This window comes from Lucilia cuprina, chromosome 2 (assembly GCF_022045245.1).
Source record: "Lucilia cuprina isolate Lc7/37 chromosome 2, ASM2204524v1, whole genome shotgun sequence".
In the NCBI taxonomy this organism is placed as follows: Eukaryota; Metazoa; Arthropoda; class Insecta; order Diptera; family Calliphoridae; genus Lucilia; species Lucilia cuprina.
In genome coordinates, this window is record NC_060950.1 from 14,546,132 (window position 1) to 14,568,596 (window position 22,465).

Here is a 22,465-nt window from a genome sequence, read left to right on the forward strand (position 1 = left end):
TCTAGTTCAGTTCTAGTTCAGTTCTAGTTCAGTTCTAGTTCAGTTCTAGTTCAGTTCTAGTTCAGTTCTAGTCCAGTTCTAGTCCAGTTCTAGTCCAGTTCTAGTCCAATTCTAGTTCAGTTCTAGTTCATTTCTAGTTCAAATCAGTTCCAGTTTCTAAATGATGGCGGTGTGTACCTACAAACATACATACATACCTCCCAAAAAATTGTCAATTGAAAAACCCTACAACTTGATCTTCCAAACTTTTGAACTCTCAAGGTCATTTAAATGTTACAAAAAATATAACAAATCAAAGACGTAGGTAATTTGAATAATGATTCAGAATAAAGAAACCACCAAATAAGTATTTAAAATGTTTTAAGTTGATAGTTTTGTGATGGAAACCAAAAATGGGCATGCAAATTAAAGAATGCCAAATTAGCCTAATAAACTAATAGACATGACTCACGCCAATTGGATGCCATTAAAAACAATAAATTGTTAAGTACATATTTATTCTATAATAATTACACACGGGCCCTTTAAAGAAAACGTGTTAAGATAAGTTTTACTTACCCGAAAAATTGTTGTTAATGATGGCTTAAGTAATGGCACGTTGTTATTGTTGATGTTTAATTAAGTTATTTTATTTATAAGTTAATTTTTAAAACAAAACAAAGTAATATTAATGATGAGAGGAAAAAAAACTAATTAAGGCGCGAAGAGGTTTTTAATGTTATTATTGTTGTTGTTTTTTTTTTAACAAAAACAAAATTAACAAGTAATGGCACTTTCAGTTTCTTTAAAAATAATATTATAGGTAGCTAGTTTTATTAAATTATTATATTTTGTTATTTTATAATTATACAATTTTATAGTAATTTGCTTGTTGTATAAATTTTATATAAAAATTTCTTTTTAATTTTATTCCTTTTTAATTCTTGGAATATTTTGTATATTTCTTTTATTTCTTGTTTTTTTTTTCAACACACACTAACGAACTCACACACAAATAATAACACAGCAAAAAAAACTCTGATTGGATTCTTGTTTTTGTCTGGTGTTTTTGTTTTCTGCTTGATTGTATTGTTGTTGCTGCATTCCCTACAGGAATTTTTTACCGATTGTTCTTGTTGTTATTGAATATGAAAAAGCAAAAAAAGGAAAACCAAAATGCCGAAAATGCATACGAAACCACTTGTTGCTGTTAGTTTTTTTCTTTTAATGAAAATTTAAGGATTTTGCATGATTTTTTAATAATTTTCTTTCGTTTTACTATTTATTATTATATGTTTAATATTTATAATTAATTTTTACGTATTTTTATTGTTTATTTCTTAGTTTATTTGTCAAAAAATCACCATAACTTTTAACTAAAACACTGTTCACTTTAAAATTCTATCTGCTACTACTATTTTGTTTAATGTGCGCTCTCTGTTGTTGTTGTTACTGCTGCTGTAAAGCCAGAGTTGTCTTTTTGGCAAGTGGAAAGAGTAGTAAGAAGTTTTTTACTTTAAAATATCAGTTAAAATTTTATAATTAACTAATTAAGGTAAAATAAATCCATAAGATTTGTTAAAATATATTTAATTTACTTTAAATCCACGGGTTTTGTTGTTTATTTTTATATTTTATATGTGTGTTTTTTTAAGCCTGTGTTAACATTTCTATGTCAAAGCATTGCCAGCTTGAAATAACAAGTTAACAGTTGTCAGTTAACTGTCTTGACAAAGTTTAATAAAGAAATATAGTATTTTGAAAAGTTTTAGATTTTTATGATTAATTCATAAACTATGAGATATTTCTAAGTTGGTTTTATCGTTGCAGATAGTTAATAGTTACATAAAGCTGGATTCCTGTTTTGAAGAGATTTTTACTACATTAAAATGTCTAGATGTCAATACTAGAATGATTTTTTGAAAAGTTAATTTAAAAAACTTAGATAATGAATGAGAAGTAGGGTTCTATAGTTGAAACGAAAAGTCAACTTTTCGACTTATTTCATTTAGTTAAAAGTCGACTTTTCGACTTTTTTCATTTAATTAAAAGTAGACTTTTCGACTATAAATATTTTATAAATAGTCGACTTTTCGATTTTTTTGACTTTTTTCGACTTTTTTTAGTTTTTTTCGAGTTTTCCCGACTATTTTATTGTTGTTGACTTTTTTTCCACTTTTTTAAAATTTTCGACTATTTTTGACTTGTTTCTACAATGTTCGACTTTTCGACCTTTTTCGACTTTTTCCGACTTTTCAATTTTTTTGACTTTTTGACTATTTTCGACTTTTTTCCGACTATTTTTTGACTTTTTTCGTGTTTTTCCGACTATTTTAGAGTTTTTGACTTTTTTCCACTTTTTTAAAATTTTCGACTATTTTTGACTTGTTTCTACAATTTTCGACATTTTTCGACTTATCGACCTTTTTTGACTTTTTACGACTTTTCGACTTTTTTCACAGTCGAGTTGTCGACTTTTTTGAAACAAAATAGTCGACTTCGACTTTTTTCGACAAAAAGTCGATTGTTCGATTATTCTAAAGTCGATTTATAGAACCCTAAAGAGAAGCCATCGTCAACATTGGTCTAGTCTAGACATGTAAAGAGTCTGGCCTTTGGTATAAAAAATAATTTTATATACATGTATGTAGATCAGAAAGAACCCATTCGTTTCCAAATGAAACTTGACTTTATAAGATAAAAAAACTTTATATTCATTAATTACGATATTAAAAAGTAATTTTAGATCTTACATCAAAAAAAAATCTTTAAAAATACTTTATAGAAAAAGTATAAAACTTTATAAAAAAAAAGAAAAACTTAAAATTTTGGAAAGTTATAAGGAAGCCAATAACAAAACAAAAATTATTCCTTATGAGATTTAATATCGATTTGCCAAGCGCCAACCAAATAACGGAACCAAATTAAAAATAAATCGGTACCCATCTGTATCCATGACCAGAAGGGGGTTAATTTTGAACCTTCTATCTCTTGCCAATTGACGGCCACCTCACGAACTGGAATGTTAAGACGTTCAACTAAATACAAAAGTTCAACATCAAAAGCCCTATAAAGAGAATGAAAAAAAAACATTGAAAATGTTTCTACACTGAAAAAAATAGCTTGTTATATTAAACCCACCATCTTTCAACGTGTAAACTTTTGAACAGCTTATTAGCTGCCGCTCTTGTCAACAGTTTAAAACCGCATTGGGTATCTTTCACAGAGCGCACAGCGAATAGCCACACTAGGAAATGGAAACCATGCATGAGAAAAGTTCTAAGGAAATAACACAAAAATGAATAGAAAAATAAATAAATTTTGGTTATAAACACTTCATTTACCTAAAAGCACTTCTAGAAGCAATGGCTTCTTTTTCCAAATGTGCCCTCGAGCCTATGACAACAGCATCTTCTTGCCAATTGCCAGCTATAGACGTTATTGCCTCAGCCAACTTATCATAATCCGAAAACTTGGTGGCACCATCTGCATCAGCGAATAGTAAATGACGACCACGGGCACTTAACATACCCTAGAAATTATAAAAGAAAAATATACATTTCTACAATTCAATAATTCCTATTAGAACATACCAGTCTTACTGCTCCACCTTTACCACGATTTTCGATTAATTCCAAGACACGTACTTTATTGACTGTATACTTTTTCGAGTATTTTAGTGCTAAAGAAACTGTGCCATCTGAACTGCCATCACTGACGACAATGATCTCATATGTAAAATTTCCAGCCTTACTTTTTGACTCTAGAAACTCTAGACATTCATCCAACATAACCGGCACTGTAATAAGAATTTTTTATGTTTACAACAACAAATTAAAATTTATGAAAGAACGTGTAACAATACCAATGAGACAATTTGCTTTTTGAACAGAACAATTATATGTACAACCAAATGTCATTATCTTACTGACATCATTGGACTTATATCGATTAGGATCACAATTCATTTTTCTTATCTTAATGATGATTAATTAATTGAAATAATTGTTTTGACACAATTCTTCAAAATAATAAGAATATGTTAAAATATACCCCAGTTAATACTTACTACGTTGTTCCTCATTATATGCTGGTACTATGACACTTAAATCTAAACTAGGCTCATCTTCTATACTCGGGAATTCATAATTTTTCAAAATATTTGGATCCAAATAGGTTTTCTCTTGTTTGTGCCTTTTTATAATCGGTAAAGGAGTTGTTATTGACTTTTGTACTATAAATAGCTAAAAGAGGAACAAAATAAATATACTATTTACTGCTTGCCGGTAGGAGTGGTTATACATTAATGTGATCACTATTTCTCCAAGCCTTCTTACCGATATTAAAAGTGCCGCAAATATAGCGGAACTAATGAATAGTATTAATTGTAAATATTCTAAAAATGCCATATTTGTAATACGATAGTTGTAGGCTAATTAAACATTTTAAATTTTAATGAAATTTTGTTAAAAACGCCACGTATTTCTAAAGTTTTTGTGTAAATATAAAACAATATTTTGTTATCGTGAAAAATTACTAAAAATTTAGAGGTTGGATGACAGTTAATGTCAAGTATTTATTGTTGTTGTTTTAAATTGCGAGGTGTTGTCATTATTGTGAATGTTTATTATTCTGGTATCAAAATGAGTGTTGCCATATTTTGCTTATATATTAAAAAAACAACATTATTAATAAATCAGGGGAAAATCTTAAAATAAAGTAAAAAGTTGGGTTCTATAAATCGACTTTCGAATAATCGAACAATCGACTTTTTGTCGAAAAGTCAAAGTCTACTATTTTGTTCCAAAAAAGTCGATAACTCGACTATTGTCTGTGAAAAAAGTCAAAAAGTCGACTTTGTGAATAAAAGTCGAAAAAAGCCGAAAAGTCTGAAACTCGAAAAGTTGAAAAATGTCGATAAGTCGAAAAAAGTCGATAAGTCAAAAAGTCGTAAAAAGTCGAAAAGTCGGAAAAAGTCGAGAAATCGAAAATTGTAGAAACAAGTCAAAAATTTTAAAAAAGTGGAAAAAAAGTCAAAAACTTTAAAATAGTCGGAAAAACTGGAAAAAGTCAAAAATTAGTCGGAAAAAAGTCGAAAAAATCGAAAAGTCGAACAAAGTCGGAAAAAGTCAAAAAAAGTCAAAAAAGTCAAAAAGTCGAAAAATTCGGAAAAAGTCGAAAAACGACTATTTATAAAATACTTATAGTCGAAAAGTGGACTTTTATTTAAATGAAAAAAGTCGAAAGGTTGAAAAATCGACTTTTCATAAAATGCAAAAAGTAAATATTAATTTCTTAAAAATGTTATCAATAAATCTGGCATTATTTTGTTTAGTTATTATAAAACAGAGTTGGTTTTATATTTGGCCGTTATGTTCTCTGTTTATATCTCTCAATTACCGTAATATATATACAAATATTCTCTCTCCACAAATAACATGCTCCAAAAATATATACAAAACAACAACAACATTAAATATAAAAGAAAATATAAGTAAAAACTATTTTCGCAGATACATAACTGAAGAGAAAAATCACAGAATTTTTTTACGGAAGTAAAATTTTATTTAAAAGTATTAAATTTATAAAAAAAATTAAATAAAAATAAGTACAACCAATTAAAAAACAACCAAGAAATGTTTATATATTAAAATAATAACATCAAATCAATACATATAAAAATGATTATATTAAAAATATTAACAACCTTGTGCTGTCTGGTGTTGGCCTCGAAGGCTCAACTTTTAGATCAGGCCTCAGTGGGAGAATTGTATACCTTTAAAATTGAACCCGTTATGTTTAACTGGACACATCAAGTGATTAATGAACAATTTCGTTATACACCCTCTTTGAAATCCTATCCAGATTTACCATCTTGGATGCGTTATATGTATAGTCAGGAACATCATGCTGGTTTTCTATATGGTACCCCACCCGCCGAATTAGCCGCCAAGACAATTACCTTGGAAATTGTCGCATTAAATAAACAAAACTATGAAACAAGACGTTCGGAGTTATTGTTAAAAATTCAATCGAAATTTCATGCCCCCAATGTGGTGCAAATGAAAATTGATAATTTAAATTGGGTACATTTAATGGATCCCGGCAGAGTAGAGAATTTACGTAATATTTTCCGTAAAGATTTGTGGCCAGAAAGTGATGCCGATTTAAGTTTGGTGTTTATGGAATCGGCCGTGAATATGGGTGGCCGTTTGCCCTTGAGACCTCAACAGCATGAGGGGTAGTTAGAAAAGTTTACTAAGTATATATATGTATATCATTAACCTATATTTCATTACCATTTTCAGAGTCATTGTCCACCTGGGTAGTTTTGCCAAATTTTCCGAACGTCTTAAACAGTTACAGGAAGAGGTACGTCCTCTCTATAAACTGCCCTCTTGCACCTACAAACGAACTTCAGTTCAGAAAATATTCGAAAATGTTGGCTTTAAACTTGACTGGTGTGCTTTTAAAATGGTGGGTGCCGAAATTGATCCTGAAGTTTTACATCATAATCATGATAGTTCCAATAGCAACAAGGTTAATGCTAATATAGTTGAAACTGGTAATCTGAGAAGACGTGAAGATCGTTGGCATGGTTTGGCTCGTTCTGATGTTCCTGTTCGTAATTATATTGATGAATTTGCTTTTGCTTTGGCCATACCAGGCATGATATTTGGTGTACTATGTGGTATTCTAACTGCAAGTTTGTGTTTCAAACATCAGAAATTGTAAGTATACTTAGTAATTACTTGTATTTTGAAATATTTCATTATTTAGTATTAAAAATTATTTTTTTTCGAAAAATTTTTCTTTTTGTAGACTCGAGAATGACTTTTTTTCTTTTTATAGACAATTTTCGATATATTTTTTGATAATTATACCCTATACCTTCGTGAGAAGAGTATATATAAGTTTGTCATTCCGTTTGTAATTTCTAATTTTCCAACCCTATAAAGTATATATATTCTGGATCCTTGTAGACAGCGAAGTCGATTAAGACATGTCCGTCTGTCTGTCTGTTTGTTAAAATCAGTTTTTAGAGGACCCCAGATATCGACGAGATCCGAATCTTCAGTAATCCTGTTAGACATGCTTTCGGGAAGATCGCTATTAAAAATCAGCAAAATCGGTCCATAAATAACGGATATGTGAACAAAAATTCGAGACAACCTCTGAAAATGTCATTAAAAATTTAGATTTTTTATTCATGCTCAGACAGAAATTGCAAAAAACAAGAACAAAATACATAATCATACGGTAAATTTTGTTATTGTACTCTTTATAAAAACAAGGCAGAGCGAGAACAGCAGAGCAAAAGTAGCAGAGCGAGAGCAGCACTAGGGTGTTGTTATTGGCTAGAAACATGAAATTTATTATGAGGAGCCTGGCTTAAGTTAGAAACCATAAAAGGAAACTTTTTGGTAATTTTCGATTTTCAAAAGGTACTTTTTGAATATTTTATATACGTCAAAGGCGATTTTTTGGTACTTTTTCGTTCCACAAATAGTACATTTTGAATATTGAACCTAAAAACATGAAATTAAGTATGTAGAGTCGGAATTAGGCGAGTACCAAAAAAATTTAACTTTTTGGTACTTTTTTGTTTTTTTTTTTTAAATGTACTTTTTGAATTTTTTATAATATTGAACCTAGAAATATGAAATTAAGTATGTGGAGTCTGAATTAGATGAGATCCATAAAAGGCAACTTTTTGATACTTTTGCGTTTTTCCAAAGGTACTTTTTGAATATTCTATAATGTTGGACCTAGGTACATAAAATTGAGTATGTAGATTCGATATTAGGTGAGAACACATAAAATGGAACTTTTTGGTACTTTTTCGTTTTTCAAAAGGTACTTTTTGAGTTTTCTATAAAAATGAACCCAGAAACATGAAATTATGTGTGTAGAGTCGGAATTAGGTAAGAACCGGAAAAAGTGAACTTTATGGTACTTTTTCGTTTTTCAGAAGTTATTTTTTGAGTTTTCTGTAATAATGAACTTACAAACATGAAATAAAGTATGTAGAGACCGGAGTAGACGAGAACAAATCGAAGGGAATTTTTGGTACTTTTTCGTTCTGCAAAAAGTATTTTTTGAAGTTTCTATAATATTGAATCTAGAAACATGAAATTAAGTAAGTTCAGGCCAAAGTAAGTGATTTGAAAGAAGAGTTTTTGATAGCATACCATGGTGAAGGGTATATGGAAATACTGACGTAAAAAATATTGAAAGTGTAGCATACCCGAGTTATTCATCAATCCATTTAAATGCGTCGTGATCCAAATTGATCAATATAAATATAAATGTTTATTTTACATAAACTGTTTGTTGATATCTTTTTACAGAAAATTTGCGTTGAATTTTCTTTTTTATAGAAAAATTTTAAATTTTATTTATTATTTTTAATTTATTTATTTTTTTGTTTGAAATTTATATTTTTTATTTTAGACACGATCCACAATCGGAATATTTTTTCGATAATATTTTTCATATTTGTGAAGAAGAATGTGTTAATTCTGCACATGACTCTGAATCAGAAGATGAAAAACAAAATGAAGATAATAACAAAAACGATAAAAGGTGCCTATCTAGTTATTTATTTAATTTTTCAACATTTTTTTTTTTTTCGAAAATAACAAAAATTCCAAAAATTTTGACAAATTATTTTTCATTTTCTTTAGCTATAAGGAATCGTATCCTACCACATCATCAACTGTACAAATGGTACAATATTCGGATACAAATTCCCAACCTGTTACAACTCTTAAAAGTTTAAAGGATCCCAACTGTTTATTGGATAATATAAGCATGCGTTCGCAAAGGTAAATCTAATTATACATTGTTTTGCATTGAAATAATTTCTTTTTGCTTTTTAAAGTCCCAATAGCTATTATCAGGCTGACAGTCCACCAAATACCTATTTGCGTCCCAAACCACCACCATATAAGGGTGGCACCTTGTCTCGCAGTGGTGTGGATATTTGACAACCAACTACTCCACGCATTTTGTATTGCTAGAGAAATGCAAAATGAGTTAATGAAGAGAAAACTGTAGCACTTACAGATATATTAATTAAAACTTACATAATAATCAATTAATATTGAAAAATTTACAATGAAAAACATTTGCTAATCAATTGCTATAATACATCATTTAAAACTAGTCAAGATATCAAATAATGTAGAAAATACATATCTATTACTCTTAATTACTAATAATATTCATATTTTACAACAAAAAGTTAAAACTTATTAACAGTAAATAAAAAAACATTCTTCAATGAGTTAAATTTTTGTAATTTTTAAAACAATTTCGAAATTTTCTACACCTTAAAGTATATTAATCGGCTCAGAATCACTTTCTGAGTCGATTTACAGCGGGGTTCTTACCATTCAGTTAAACTAGGTTTAACTTTAGATTAAACTCGAAACAAGTTTAGGCGGACTTTAACCGATGATTGTGTTTTTCAGTTGTGGATCTAGGATCAGTTAACTTAGTATTGCCAACTTTTCAGTCAAAAACATAAACAATGAACAGCTAATTTTTGCAAATATCACTTTTATAAAATGTCAAATTTTAGAAAAAATTTAAATAAACATTTAGGGCGAGTTTTTCTGATAAAGATAATCTTCATTCTTTGATTAAACCTGGTTTAATATATGTTTCGTGTTTTTCAGTTATCAGTTATCTTATAAGCCCTTCAACATGGTGTGTTAAAAAAAAACAGTCAGTATAAAAAACTCCTCTTTCACATCACTTACTTCGGGTTCAAAATACTTAATTTCATGTTTCTAGATTCATTATTATAAAATATTCAAAAAGTACCTCTTGAAAAACGAAAAAGTACCAAAAAATTACCTTTTATGGGTTCTCACCTAATTCAGACTCCACATACTTAATTTCTAGGTTCATTATTATAGAAAACTCAAAAAGTAGAACGAAAAAGTACCAAAAAATCCCCTTTGATGTGTTCTACTCTAATCCGGACTCTACATACTTAATTTCATGTTCTTAGGTTCAATATTATAGAATATTCAAAAAGGATATAAAGGAAAAAATACCAAAAATTTCCCTTTTATGGATTCTCGCCTAATTCAGACACTACATACCTATGAAAAAGTAACAAAAAGTTTCCTTTTATGGCTTTTAACTTAAGCCAGGCTCCACACTAGTGCTGCTACCGCTCTGCTACTCTTGCTCCGCTGCTTTCGCTCTGCCTTGTTTTTATAAAGAAGAGTACAAGAGCATGAATAAAAAAACTCAAATTTTGATGAAATTTTCAGAGGTTGTTTCGAATTTTTGCTAATATCTTCGTTATTGATAGAGCGACTTTGCTAATTTTAAATAGCAATCTTAACGAAAGCATGTCTAACAGAAGTATTGAATAAACGGATATCGCCGGTATCTAGGGTCCTCTAAAAACTGATTTTAACAAGAATACAAACAGACGGACATGGTTTAATCGATTCCGCTATCTATAAGGATCCAGAATATATATTATGCGATTCCTTCACAATAAAGAACAAAATTAAGAAATACATATAGATACATATTTAATAGGCATATTGCCATATATGGTTATATTAAGAATATATTAAATATTTTCTAAATTAAATAATTTATTAAAATTTTTCTTTAATAGGAAATATTAAAGGAATTCGTAAACAACCGGCAAAAGCATTAATTTTATAAATATCCAGTCTGGCATTACTATATGTGGAGCATGCTCAAAAGATATTTTAAAGAGAGAGAGAGAGGGAGAGAATACGATTATCAAAAACATTCACAATAACCGCGGAAACCAAACAATTGTTTTTTTTTTCATTTTTCTCTTCTAAGTGCACTAGTTAAACAAACAGAAAAAGAAAGTTTTTTTTTGGATTTACTGATAAGAAATCAATTTGACGATATTAAATGAACATTTTCTATTAAATAACCATAATCTGTGTACAAAGTGTTAAAACAACAAACATGTTGTCTCAATTGCTTAAAGATTCTTACGATCTAATAGATAAATACAATATTCATATAGTGAATACCATTTTCATAGGTTTCACTATAATAATTGTGCTATTGGGTAGTCTAATGAATTTGGTGGAACCGTTGCTACCAACATTTATCAGACAATCTTATCGCTATGGCAAACACTGTCACAAGGGCACCGAAGATAAGTTGGTATCAAAAATGGAGGTGCCCAAGTCATGGTTTGCACACTTTTATGTGTTTGCCTTCAGCTGGTCTATGTTGGCTTTATATCTGGTACTTAAAGGTATAATAATGCATATTGAAGCTCCCGAATATGTATTGGAGTTTTTAGATTTTGTAGCTGGTGGTGTGTCAAATCGTAAAGTTTTAATCGATTCGAATAGTGCTTTAGTGGCCAGTGTATTAATGACTTTACAGTGTGGCCGACGTTTCTATGAGACAAACTTTGTGCAAATATTCTCGAAGAAAAGTAAAATTAATTTATCCCATTATTTAGTGGGTTATTTGCATTATTTTGGTGCCATATTGGCTTTGCTGAGTAATACCGAAGGTTTTGTTAGAGGTAACTCGAAAAGAATTTAATAAATTTTTTATGATTTTTATTAATATTACATTTCTTTTAGGCTCTACCCCGTCTAGCTTTAGTTTTGCTAAAATTTCTATACTTCAGTACCTTTGTATATTCTTGTTCCACTTCAGTTGGTCACAACAGTACAAATCGAATATGATTTTAGTGAATTTACGCAAAGATGCTAAGACCGGTCAAGTGGCTACTGAAAAACATCTTTTGCCTTCTGGCGGTTTCTTTAATTTCATTTCATCGCCTCATATGTTCTTTGAAATCCTAATGTATATTGTTTTATTGGGTCTTTTGGGTCAGAGTTTCACTTGGAAATTAGTTGTTGTGTGGGTGTTAAGTAATCAGGTAAGTTTATGTTTTTTCTCTCAATCATATAAGAATTGCATTAATATAATTTCTATTTTAGATCATGAATGCTTTGTTGACGCATCAGTGGTATAAAGAAAACTTTAAAAATTATCCCAAATTTAGAAAAGCTTTAATTCCTTTTATTTTATAAAGGACAACACGAAGCTGGTTGCAATATATTGAGATGCATTTGTTAATAACATCAATCATATCACATTCTATTTAAGCAAAAACTGTAACTTATTTATTTATGTATAAATAGAATTTTAAGAGATTTAATAAATTCAATTAAGTAAAGAAGTGAATTGTAAAAAAGTAAGCAGATTGCAATACAGACTAACAAATTTCCCATCAGATTCCGATTTAAACCTTAAAATGAAATTGAAATCATATCAAAACTATTCTACATTTTACATCTTTTTACTAATATAAATAAAATAATTGAAAAAGATCTTTTTTTATTGTGTGTGTGTGTTTTTTTAAATATGTTTTATACAAAACAAAAACATTACTTCATTTGCAAAATTTGAAATATATAGGAAAATCTATAATATTTCAAAAATGTTTTATTTATTATCTCGTCTTCAGGAATTTTTGAACTCAGTGCATTTAATTTATTTAAAAAGAAAACTGTAAATAAAAAGAATATTTATAGTTAACAATAAAAGTAAAACAATTCACAGCTTATACCTGTAAGGATAACCCTGAGCTTTAGAGCGAAATACCGATAACAGAAATGAAAAGAAAATAGCCAGAAAAGCTAAACCAACTATGGCCATAATACGTCCTTTGCGCTGGTCCGTTTGACTTCCAGCTTCCGTTAGTAAAACCATGCCAAAGAAAATTAAAGCATCTAAAGGAAATAGAGTGAGAGTTGCATAGATCAGTGCCACAAAATCAATTAAAACAAAAAAACAAACTAAACATACTTAAACCTAATACAATATAGGTCTCTACAACTAATTGACCCTGTGATGAGCCGTGTATGTAGGCAACACCACCATTTTGTGATTTATGTACCAAAGGTGGACCACGTATGTGATTCCACATTTGTCCCGAAATCATGGTAAAACAGAAAAACACCGCTATGGCACCCCATATTGATTTGTTGTACAAGAATTCCAAATTATTACGTCTCATATATAAAAAGCCACCAACCAGGGCAGCCAAGGTAATCATAGCCACCGTACCAGAATAATTAGGTGGACGGAATACACGTATCTGTACATCGGTACGTTCGGCCACAAATTTAGCTATAGCATCAGCAGCAAAACCAACACGATGTATATCCATAGTATCAGCACCCTTTGGTTTACCCTTGGCGGGGAAATGCATAAAGACCGGTGCGGTATTCAAGCGTAACATTTGAAAAACATCTGAACCTTCATCAAAATCAACCATGGCAAAGAACACCTTGTTAGAGTAGACCGGTGAAAATCTATAAGATTGGGCGACAATTTGGAATTCATCATGGGCATGTCTACAGATTTGACATTGACGTGAAGGTGCCAAGGCAGTTAACATAACAATCATCGAATAGTTACGCGGTGAATTCTTAACATATTCCCTAAACTTTTGGCCATTAAAACGTAAGAGAGCCTTTTTATTATTCATCTCCATTAAGTTTTGCACCTTTTCCGATATCGATAGACCGACCTAGAAATAAAAGAATATCATAATTTACCGGCATTTTATTGGCTTGTGTACATTTTCTCGTTACAACCACAATGACGTGGCCTATTAACATACACCCTGTATTTGTTAGTTTCTTGTATTATTTTACCTTTTGTTTACTTTGGGCCGTTGTGCTCAGGATTAAAAAGCCAGCCATTAATGTCACTGCAAACAGCAAGGTTTTATATAAAACTTTCATTTTGCTGTTTGTATTAATTAAAACTACTTAAATTAAATAGATAAAATTGTTAAATTTTTCTTCTCGCAGGCACCTCGACAAAACACTAAACGAAAAAAAAACTTTGCTATCGCTCTCTCTCAATATAATTGAGAAGAACATGCATTTGACAAATGTCAAAGATAACAATTGTGAGTTATTAAGAAGGGATGCCAATGTTTTGGAATAATGTAACAGGGGTAAAAAATCAAAATTCTGTTATATAAAGATAAGAGAATAAGTCATTTAAACAATTATATTTTTAATAACTAGATTTGTCTTTTTCTTAAAAATAGATTACTATTAAACATTAAATTATACATAAAACGATATTATATTTAACATATGCATATATATATATATTGTATTGGCAGCCTTTTTAATAATTGTGAATGATGTTGTGCATGAGTGCAGTTAAAAAAGTGATGCCAAATTATTATTTGCGGAACTAAAGCTACATTTATTTTGGGTAATCTACAATTCACAGAAATTCATGAAATTTGACAGTTTTGTTAAAAGAAACACTGTTTTTATATATGAAATCTGACAGTCTCAATATAACATTTACTAAATCAATTGTTGCAGTAAAGCCTACTAGTGTAAATTCGTCTTATAACAAAAAGCCGCTCTCATTTTTTTCTTTAACACTGCCGCATTGTTTTAATAAATATAAATCTATAAAACTTTTTCAAACGAAACTGGATTAATAAAATATATATACGAATAAAATTACCAACTATTATTAGTGCTGTAGCAAAGCACTAATAATGAGTGATGTTTTAAAAAGCTCTCAGGAGCGATCTCGCAAACGTAAACAATTGTTAGCACAAACGGTAGGCAGTCAAACCGACAAAGAAGGCTCAATCGTTAATTTCACCAATTTTTTAATAATTTTCCATTGCAGCTAGGTTTGTCAAGTGTTGATGAGCTGAAGATTGCTTTGGGCACAGCAAACGATTCAAATCCTAATGCTAGCTTAAGTTCCGGCAGTTTTGGCACAAGTGCTCTAAAAGGTGTTGCTGTTCACAATAATCAGCGTGCCGGCGGTGGTGGTGTCCAGGACGAGGATGAGGGAGTGGTGGCCAAAAAGACACCGGGAGAAATTATTTATAGGGATTCATCAACATTTTTAAAGGTAACTAACTGATGAAGAAATTAGCCATAAAATGAATCTGTTATATCTTGTATGGCCAAATTCTAGGGTACACAATCATCTAATCCTCACAATGATTACTGCCAACATTTTGTCGATACCGGTCAAAGACCACAAAATTTTATACGTGATGTTGGTTTGGCTGACCGTTTTGAAGAGTATCCAAAATTAAGAGAACTTATAAGGCTTAAGGACAAACTAATACAGGATACCGCTTCGGCACCCATGTATTTAAAAGCCGACTTAAAACATTTAGATATTAAAACATTGGGGACCAAGTTTGATGTTATTTTGATAGAGCCGCCTTTAGAGGAATATGCCCGGGCAGCGCCTTCGGTAGCTACAGTGGGTGGTGCACCGAGAGTGTTTTGGAACTGGGATGAAATATTAAGTGAGTTACGCACAACATAATTTCTTCGATGTTTTAATAATTTTTAATCTTTTTTCTTAGATCTAGATGTTGGCGAGATAGCTGCACATCGTTCATTTGTCTTCCTTTGGTGTGGCTCTTCGGAGGGTTTGGATATGGGCCGCAATTGCCTGAAAAAGTGGGGCTTTAGACGTTGCGAAGATATTTGCTGGATACGCACTAATATTAATAAACCCGGTCATTCTAAACAATTGGAACCCAAAGCTGTTTTTCAGCGTACTAAAGAACATTGTTTAATGGGCATTAAGGGCACCGTAAGACGTTCAACGGATGGTGATTTTATACACGCCAACGTCGATATTGATTTAATTATATCCGAAGAGGATGAGTTTGGTTCCTTTGAAAAACCCATTGAAATCTTTCATATTATAGAACATTTCTGTTTGGGTCGACGACGTTTACATTTATTTGGTCGTGATTCTAGCATTAGACCTGGCTGGCTAACTGTGGGACCCGAATTAACAAATTCCAATTTCAACGCCGAACTTTATCAAACTTACTTTGCCGAGGCACCCGCCACCGGCTGTACTACACGTATTGAGTCTTTAAGACCTAAAAGTCCTCCAGCTAATAGTAAGATTATAAGGGGACGTGGTCGTGGTTTTGGCCCTCGTGGTCGCGGTCGAGGTAGATAAAACTGTGGATTAATACTTTTAAATACTGAATTACAAGAGAATTTTTTCTTTTATAAAACTACAATACTTATATTTTAATAATCAGTGTTCTTTTTCTCATCAGTATAAGTTTTCTTTTTTTTATAATAATTCTCATTTTGTAACAAAATTTTATGATTTACATTTAAAGTTTTCTTATCGTTGCAGATTTATTTATTAAAGTTAAAGCAGAACAAATGTTGTGTATACTATTTAAAAAATCTATAAGCATTTTACTATTTCAAATATTAAAGAAATGAATTTGACGTTTTTATAAATTTCGTTGTTGTTTTACTGCTATTCATTACATTTTTATTAAAAGTAGTCTTCAAAAAAAGTTCAGATGTCAAATTATCTATTTATCTATCACTTTATCTATTTATCTATCTATCTATCTATCTATCTATCTATCTATCTATCTATCTATCTATCTATCTATCTATCTATCTATCTATCTATCTATATATCTATCTACCAAAATATATTAAAATATAAAATTTTAAAATGTTTAACAATTTTATTTATTGTTTATTTTTATTTTTTTTTAATACATGATAATTAATAATTATTATTGCATATACTTCGTATATAATTAACAATATTATGTATATATACTTATAAAACCAGCACACATATAAACAAACAAACGAACAAAATATTAACTATGAATTACATATATTAATAAAAAAATTAAATTTAAACTTTTTTAAAATTGAAAAAAAAAAATCTATTTTGTGGATAGTATGTATAAGAAAAGTGTTTGCATTATTTTTATTATAATACTCCTAATTAAGGTTTTTCTTTTTTAAAACCAAAATTATCAATACATTATCATCGACGACACCTTATAAAATAACAATTAATAACAATATTAGCAAAAAAGAACAGAGGTATATGTTTACGTGTAATATAATAAAAAATAACATTCAAATGTTAAACATAATAATAAAGTTATCAATAAAATCTTTTACTCAAATGTTAATGCAATAGAGGTGAATGGAAGTATAGGACATGTGGGTTCTAATTGCAAGGCCGTTGCCATGCAATCAGCCGAGGCCGTATATTCACCCAGTGATTCTAAAACTTTGCCTAATGTAAACCTATAATGGTGAATAAAAAATGTTAAATAGTTAAATAATTCCTAATGAAATATAATATAATAAAAATATACCATATTTTGGGACAATTAGGATCCAGTTTGGCGGCATCTTTTAGAATTTTCTCTGCTAAACGTGGTTCACCTAAAACATGATGAGTTTCACCTAAAGCTCTTAAAGCTTCAGTATGATTAGGATTGGCTGCTACTGCATTTAGAAAACATTGTTTGGCTTCATTCCATTGTTCTAAATAAACACAGACTTGTCCTCGCTGAAATAATGATTTGTTTTGTTAAATATAATTTAATTTGTTTAAAGAATTAAAAAAAACAAGATCATAATTTCTTGTACATAAATATCGTTCTAAATACGAGTTTTTATCATCTTAGTGATATCGTCATAAAATCGTATTGTGATCTATCTATCTATCTATCTATCTATCTATCTATCTATCTATCTATCTATCTATCTATCTATCTATCTATCTATCTATCTATCTATCTATCTATCTATCTGTATTATCTATCAATCTATCAATATATCTATCTATCTATCTATCTATCTATCTATCTATCTATCTATCTATCTATCTATCTATCTATCTATCTATCTATCTATCTATCTATCTATCTATCTATCTATCTATCTATCTATCTATCTATCTATCTATCTATCTATCTATCTATCTATCTATCTATCTATCTATCTATCTATCTATCTATCTATCTATCTATCTATCTATCTATCTATCTATCTATCTATCTATCTATCTATCTATCTATCTATCTATCTATCTATCTATCTATCTATCTATCTATCTATCTATCTATCTATCTATCTATCTATCTATCTATCTATCTATCTATCTATCTATCTATCTATCTATCTATCTATCTATCTATCTATCTATCTATATCTATCTATCTATCTATCTATCTATCTATCTATCTATCTATCTATCTATCTATCTATCTATCTATCTATCTATCTATCTATCTATCTATCTATCTATCTATCTATCTATCTATCTATCTATCAATCTATCTACCTATCTATCTATCTATCTATCTATCTATCTATATATCTATATATCTATATATCTATATATCTATATATCTATATATCTATATATCTATATATCTATATATCTATATATCTATATATCTATATATCTATATATCTATATATCTATATATCTATATATCTATATATCTATATATCTATATATCTATATATCTATATATCTATATATCTATCTATCTATCTATCTATCTATCTATCTATCTATCTATCTATCTATCTATCTATCTATCTATCTATCTATCTATCTATCTATCTATCTATCTATCTATATATCTATATATCTATCTATCTATCTATCTATCTATCTATCTATCTATCTATCTATCTATTTATCGATCTAGATATTTAAATAAAGTTTTCCTTACCATATACATTATTTGATGAGACAACGGATAAATTGATGATGCTTCATGTATACAATTTAAAGCCTCAGCTGGTTGTTCAATATTCAAATAAACATCCGCCAACAAAAGCCAAATCTAAAATATCATCACATTAATATAAAACAATATAAACACTGTTTATTGCCCCACTCTCCTTCCTACCTTTATTTGTATCATCCAGGGTCTTTGTGGTCCAGGTCGTGGTGTAAAAGAACTCAATGAACTGGCTGCTTCACTTAAAGCTTGTTCCACCCGGGATACTGCCGCCAGAGAAGCCGCATAAACAGAATCTTTAAAATTAAAATTGCAAATACATATTTTTTCAATGCCAATATACACACTACTTCAAAAGCATTTAGAGATAGTAATTATTTAAATAACAACAATTGATTTTGGTGTTTAGAAAAGTTAAAAAACAAAATGCATACAATTTCAAATACTTATTATTATTTAAAGAGAATATAACAAAATATTAAATAGAAACAAAGCTTAATATTTACATAACACTACTAAATATTTTTATTTGTAACTGTGTAAAATGGTAGAGTTTACAGACAATCAATCAGTCTACTGAAGTCCAAATGTTGTTTAAATGGATTTTTTTTTGTTTTTAATTTTCTTTCTCAAATATGTTATAAAAATATTATTATAATATTAAAGCATTATTATAGTGTAGCTTTTGTTTAGTACTCAAATTGTCTTTAGAATAAGTAAGAAAGTGTTAAGAAAAAAATTGTTTATGTAATTAAGAAAAAAAAAAAAAAACGTTTGTTAGTCTTTTCAGAAGACATAAATAACTTACAGTTTTATGTTTATAACACATGATCCGAAATATCGTTTTATATTTTAATATTATAGGGAAATAATATTTATGTTTTTTTTGTAAAAAAGATAAAAATTATTAAGATTAAAATGTATATTTTTTAAAAAGCCAAGATTTTTTCTTTGGGCCTTTTTTTTCTCAAACGAATTGTTTATAGTATGATAATGATGAGATTAATTTGTGAAGAGAATAATTTCCTTTGATTGTGATAAATCAGATTCTTTAATAGCTTCGAGGTTTTATGTTTAAATGACGATTTATGTATAAATAAGTTTCAGCAACATAATTTATTTATTTTTTTTCAAATGAATGAATGACCGACATTTTTTCGGTCACTTTTATATATGACATGATTTGAACTTTTATTTTTTTTATATTTTTGAAAACTTAGTAAGTATTGTTAAGAGTTTAAAACCAAAAATAAACTTTTTGTAAAGTTTTGATAACGATATTTTAAAATAAAATTCTTTAAAAATCGCTATTCACTTTACAGAAACTAGTCGTATGGAAATCTTTTTTCATTAATTCGTTCAACATTAAACCGCAGTGATTAAGTGTATATTTTTGATTTTAAACTTTTAAATGTAATTTAAATTTTAGACTTTATATGCAAATGTAAATCACAAAACTTACTTGAATCCTTATCAGACATTTGAGATGATGGTACATGCAATACAATGCTTTTAGTATCAGAATGTTTCTCTTCGTTTTCGACATTAACTTGACCCTCATACAATTCACGCCATATTGCCAGCATACGCTGAACAGTGACTAGAGCAATTTCAGCATCCTGCAAGTGTAGCTGTAGGTGGGCTTTGACATGTAATAAATTCAAATTATCAGGAAATTCTTCTAATGCATCTTCGGCCACAACTAAAGCTTCGCGGGGACGACGAGAAGCGGTTAAAAGTAAAGCGAATAAATGTAAACTGGGTGCATGTTCGGTACGCAGGGCTAAAGCAAAACGTATATGCGTTAAGGCTTCCGGAATGTTATTGAGTAGAGCATATTGTAAAGATAAATAGTATTCGCTTAAATGATCATTGCCATCGTTCTGTACTGCTTTTTCGAGAGCATCTAGTGCTAGTTTGTGATAGTTTTCACGTTCAGTTTTTAGAGTACTTTGTATGGCTAATTGTTGATAGCCTATGCCCACATAGAGTTGACAACGTGATGGTCTTAGACCTTTAGTCTCACGTTTAAGAGCTTGATGGGCAAAATCTAAACCCTCTTTAATTAGACCCAATGATTCGTAACATAATTTGGCAGCCAAAAGACAGGGTAAATGATCGCCAGGATTTAGTTTCATGGCTTCCTGTAGAACTCTTAAAGCATGCATATGCTTGCCAGCAGCCATTAGGGATATGCCATATTGACGCCAGACATGTTGTTCGCCAAATGAAAATTTCAAAGCTTTTTCAAATGATTCATTCAGCAGCTGTATGAGACCCCAACGTACGGTGGCTAATGTTAGCAAATCATATACAGCCGTAGCATTGCCCATAGCATGTGTACGTGCCAAACGAAATTCGGGACTTTGTGATAAAACTGTATCACGTACAGCTAATGCTTCTGCTATTAGTAGTAATAAAATTGTTTCCTCCTGTTGATTACGTGGTACAAATTGATTTCGGGCAGCATATTTTCGGGGTTTCCATAATTTCTTGGCGGTTCCACTGGATTTTAAAGCTGCAGTAGTGCCCTGTTTCTTTTGAAATGGTGGTGTATAAATAGTTCCCGAAACACCCCTCAGCAATACTTCAGCCAGTTGGCGAGCTAGTGTTAGACGTAAAGATTGTGTCGTCTTAGTTTCGATGGCATTTAACATGGTACGATAACGATCGATAGCTTCTTGTAATTTTCCAGCTTTTATTAATACTATTGGTGCTCTTTGCAAAGCTGTCTCCAGTATAGCACCCATGCGTCTATTTAGTTCCAAAGGATTTGCTGGTATAGTTGAACTAATTGCCATGTTACTGGCAGATTGTTGTACACTAGCATTAATTGCCAAGGTAGAACCGCCCGTATTATTAGCTGTAGCAGAAAATGTAGCTATATCCTGTTCCTGTAGGTATAGTAAACCCAAATCTGTAGCACGTTCAAAACAAGAGATCTTTAGACAGAAGAAAAGCAATTAGTTAAACAATTCTTATGTACTTAAGTTTTACTACTTACCATTTCTGTTTCCTTTTCAGCTTTTTTAAACTTTGATGAAGGTTTCGCTGTCTGATTTTCCAAGCATAGACCTTTAATGGCATATGATTCAGCCAATATTTTAAGGCTGCGTCTATAATATTGTAATTTAATAATTAATATTAATTATAAATAAAAATTTAGTTTCAACACTTACAAAGTCAATTCCTTTTCGGCCAAGGTATTTAATTCGGCCTTAATAAAATTCTCCAAACTTTTTTCGTATTCACCACAAGCATAACAAAGCTTGGCCAGCAGGAGATAAGCATCCAATGCAATGCCAGCTTTTTGTCCATTTTCACCCGTAACCAAGTTAAGATAACGTCTTGCATCTTGTAAATCACTTTTAGCTTTAGTAAAATTACTTTCAATTGGTAAATTGTTTTCTAAATAACTTTCCAATCTTGCCTCGCCCACCAGGAAGTTGGCTAAGCATTCTATAAAGTAAAAAACCCCTTAATATGGTATAATTCTCTAACAGCCTTCACCAAAAATTTTACCACTTACCATTATTAGGTGAACCTGTTTTAAGTTCATCTGTTAATTCTATAACTTTTTTCCATTTGCCTTCACTACGGCAACTTTCTATTAATGCCTCTACTTTAGTGGTATTACGCATCCTTGTGGTCAGTCAATTCCTAATACATTTGTTGTTTTACAATGACGTGATTCATAAGCTGTTCACAATAATATACAACTCTTTTTCTTTATGATATTGTTGTTTACAACAAATTTATATATTGAATTTATTATTAATTAATTGAACTATGATCTGGTAGTAAATAATCGGTGTAATAATGTTTTATCGTATTTTTGTTAAGAATTTTCCTGAATCGATTTATTTTTACTGGAGAATTCTT

General features: G+C 29.9%; 7 protein-coding genes across 10 annotated transcripts in view; 3 read left to right on the top strand and 4 right to left on the bottom strand.

The window, feature by feature from the left end:
* LOC111686627 (tyrosine-protein kinase Btk29A-like) overlaps positions 1-736 on the bottom strand; it is a 78,309-nt gene extending 77,573 nt beyond the window's left edge. Inside the window, exon 1 of the mRNA XM_046947921.1 lies at positions 559-736. The gene's annotated coding sequence lies outside the window, so the exon portion shown is untranslated. The remainder of the gene's footprint in view (positions 1-558) is intronic.
* A 1,916-nt stretch (positions 737-2,652) lies between these two features.
* LOC111686619 (dolichyl-phosphate beta-glucosyltransferase) lies at positions 2,653-4,550 on the bottom strand. Of its 2 annotated transcripts, XM_023448989.2 has the most exons (7): positions 4,496-4,550; positions 4,317-4,390; positions 4,049-4,223; positions 3,573-3,778; positions 3,324-3,511; positions 3,121-3,258; positions 2,653-3,046 (listed from the first exon to the last, which is right to left on the bottom strand). In XM_023448989.2, the coding sequence occupies exons 2-7, from the start codon at positions 4,386-4,388 to the stop codon at positions 2,845-2,847; spliced, it is 981 nt and encodes a 326-aa protein (XP_023304757.2). In that variant the 5' UTR covers positions 4,389-4,390; positions 4,496-4,550; the 3' UTR covers positions 2,653-2,844. The 2 variants fall into 2 exon arrangements, with proteins under 2 accessions (XP_023304757.2, XP_046809995.1); XM_046954039.1 differs by lacking the exon at positions 4,496-4,550 and having other exon boundaries at positions 4,317-4,477.
* Positions 4,551-5,497: 947 nt separating this feature from the next.
* On the top strand, positions 5,498-9,274 carry LOC111686623 (epsilon-sarcoglycan). Of its 2 annotated transcripts, XM_023448993.2 has the most exons (5): positions 5,498-6,220; positions 6,288-6,710; positions 8,434-8,565; positions 8,667-8,807; positions 8,864-9,274. In XM_023448993.2, the coding sequence occupies exons 1-5, from the start codon at positions 5,661-5,663 to the stop codon at positions 8,967-8,969; spliced, it is 1,362 nt and encodes a 453-aa protein (XP_023304761.2). In that variant the 5' UTR covers positions 5,498-5,660; the 3' UTR covers positions 8,970-9,274. The 2 variants fall into 2 exon arrangements, with proteins under 2 accessions (XP_023304761.2, XP_046812631.1); XM_046956675.1 differs by lacking the exon at positions 8,434-8,565 and having other exon boundaries at positions 5,509-6,220.
* A 1,546-nt stretch (positions 9,275-10,820) lies between these two features.
* LOC111686624 (polyprenol reductase) lies at positions 10,821-12,307 on the top strand. The gene is made up of 3 exons (XM_023448994.2): positions 10,821-11,533; positions 11,595-11,896; positions 11,958-12,307. The coding sequence occupies exons 1-3, from the start codon at positions 10,957-10,959 to the stop codon at positions 12,048-12,050; spliced, it is 972 nt and encodes a 323-aa protein (XP_023304762.2). The 5' UTR covers positions 10,821-10,956; the 3' UTR covers positions 12,051-12,307.
* A 104-nt stretch (positions 12,308-12,411) lies between these two features.
* On the bottom strand, positions 12,412-13,884 carry LOC111686621 (tumor suppressor candidate 3). Its single transcript, XM_023448991.2, has 4 exons — positions 13,683-13,884; positions 12,829-13,555; positions 12,590-12,752; positions 12,412-12,529 (listed from the first exon to the last, which is right to left on the bottom strand). Exons 1-4 carry the CDS (start codon positions 13,770-13,772, stop codon positions 12,514-12,516), a joined length of 996 nt encoding a protein of 331 aa, XP_023304759.2. The 5' UTR covers positions 13,773-13,884; the 3' UTR covers positions 12,412-12,513.
* A 511-nt stretch (positions 13,885-14,395) lies between these two features.
* On the top strand, positions 14,396-16,210 carry LOC111686622 (N6-adenosine-methyltransferase non-catalytic subunit). Its single transcript, XM_023448992.2, has 4 exons — positions 14,396-14,623; positions 14,695-14,925; positions 14,992-15,334; positions 15,395-16,210. Exons 1-4 carry the CDS (start codon positions 14,558-14,560, stop codon positions 16,006-16,008), a joined length of 1,254 nt encoding a protein of 417 aa, XP_023304760.2. The 5' UTR covers positions 14,396-14,557; the 3' UTR covers positions 16,009-16,210.
* Positions 16,211-16,523: 313 nt separating this feature from the next.
* Positions 16,524-22,440, bottom strand: LOC111686618 (tetratricopeptide repeat protein 7B). Of its 2 annotated transcripts, none has more exons than XM_046956411.1 (8): positions 22,113-22,440; positions 21,763-22,042; positions 21,588-21,699; positions 20,046-21,525; positions 18,752-18,849; positions 18,572-18,685; positions 17,198-17,394; positions 16,524-17,126 (listed from the first exon to the last, which is right to left on the bottom strand). In XM_046956411.1, exons 1-8 carry the CDS (start codon positions 22,222-22,224, stop codon positions 16,994-16,996), a joined length of 2,526 nt encoding a protein of 841 aa, XP_046812367.1. In that variant the 5' UTR covers positions 22,225-22,440; the 3' UTR covers positions 16,524-16,993. The 2 variants fall into 2 exon arrangements, with proteins under 2 accessions (XP_046812367.1, XP_023304756.1); XM_023448988.2 differs by having other exon boundaries at positions 18,752-18,879; positions 22,113-22,436.
* Between the last annotated feature and the right edge of the window lie 25 nt (positions 22,441-22,465).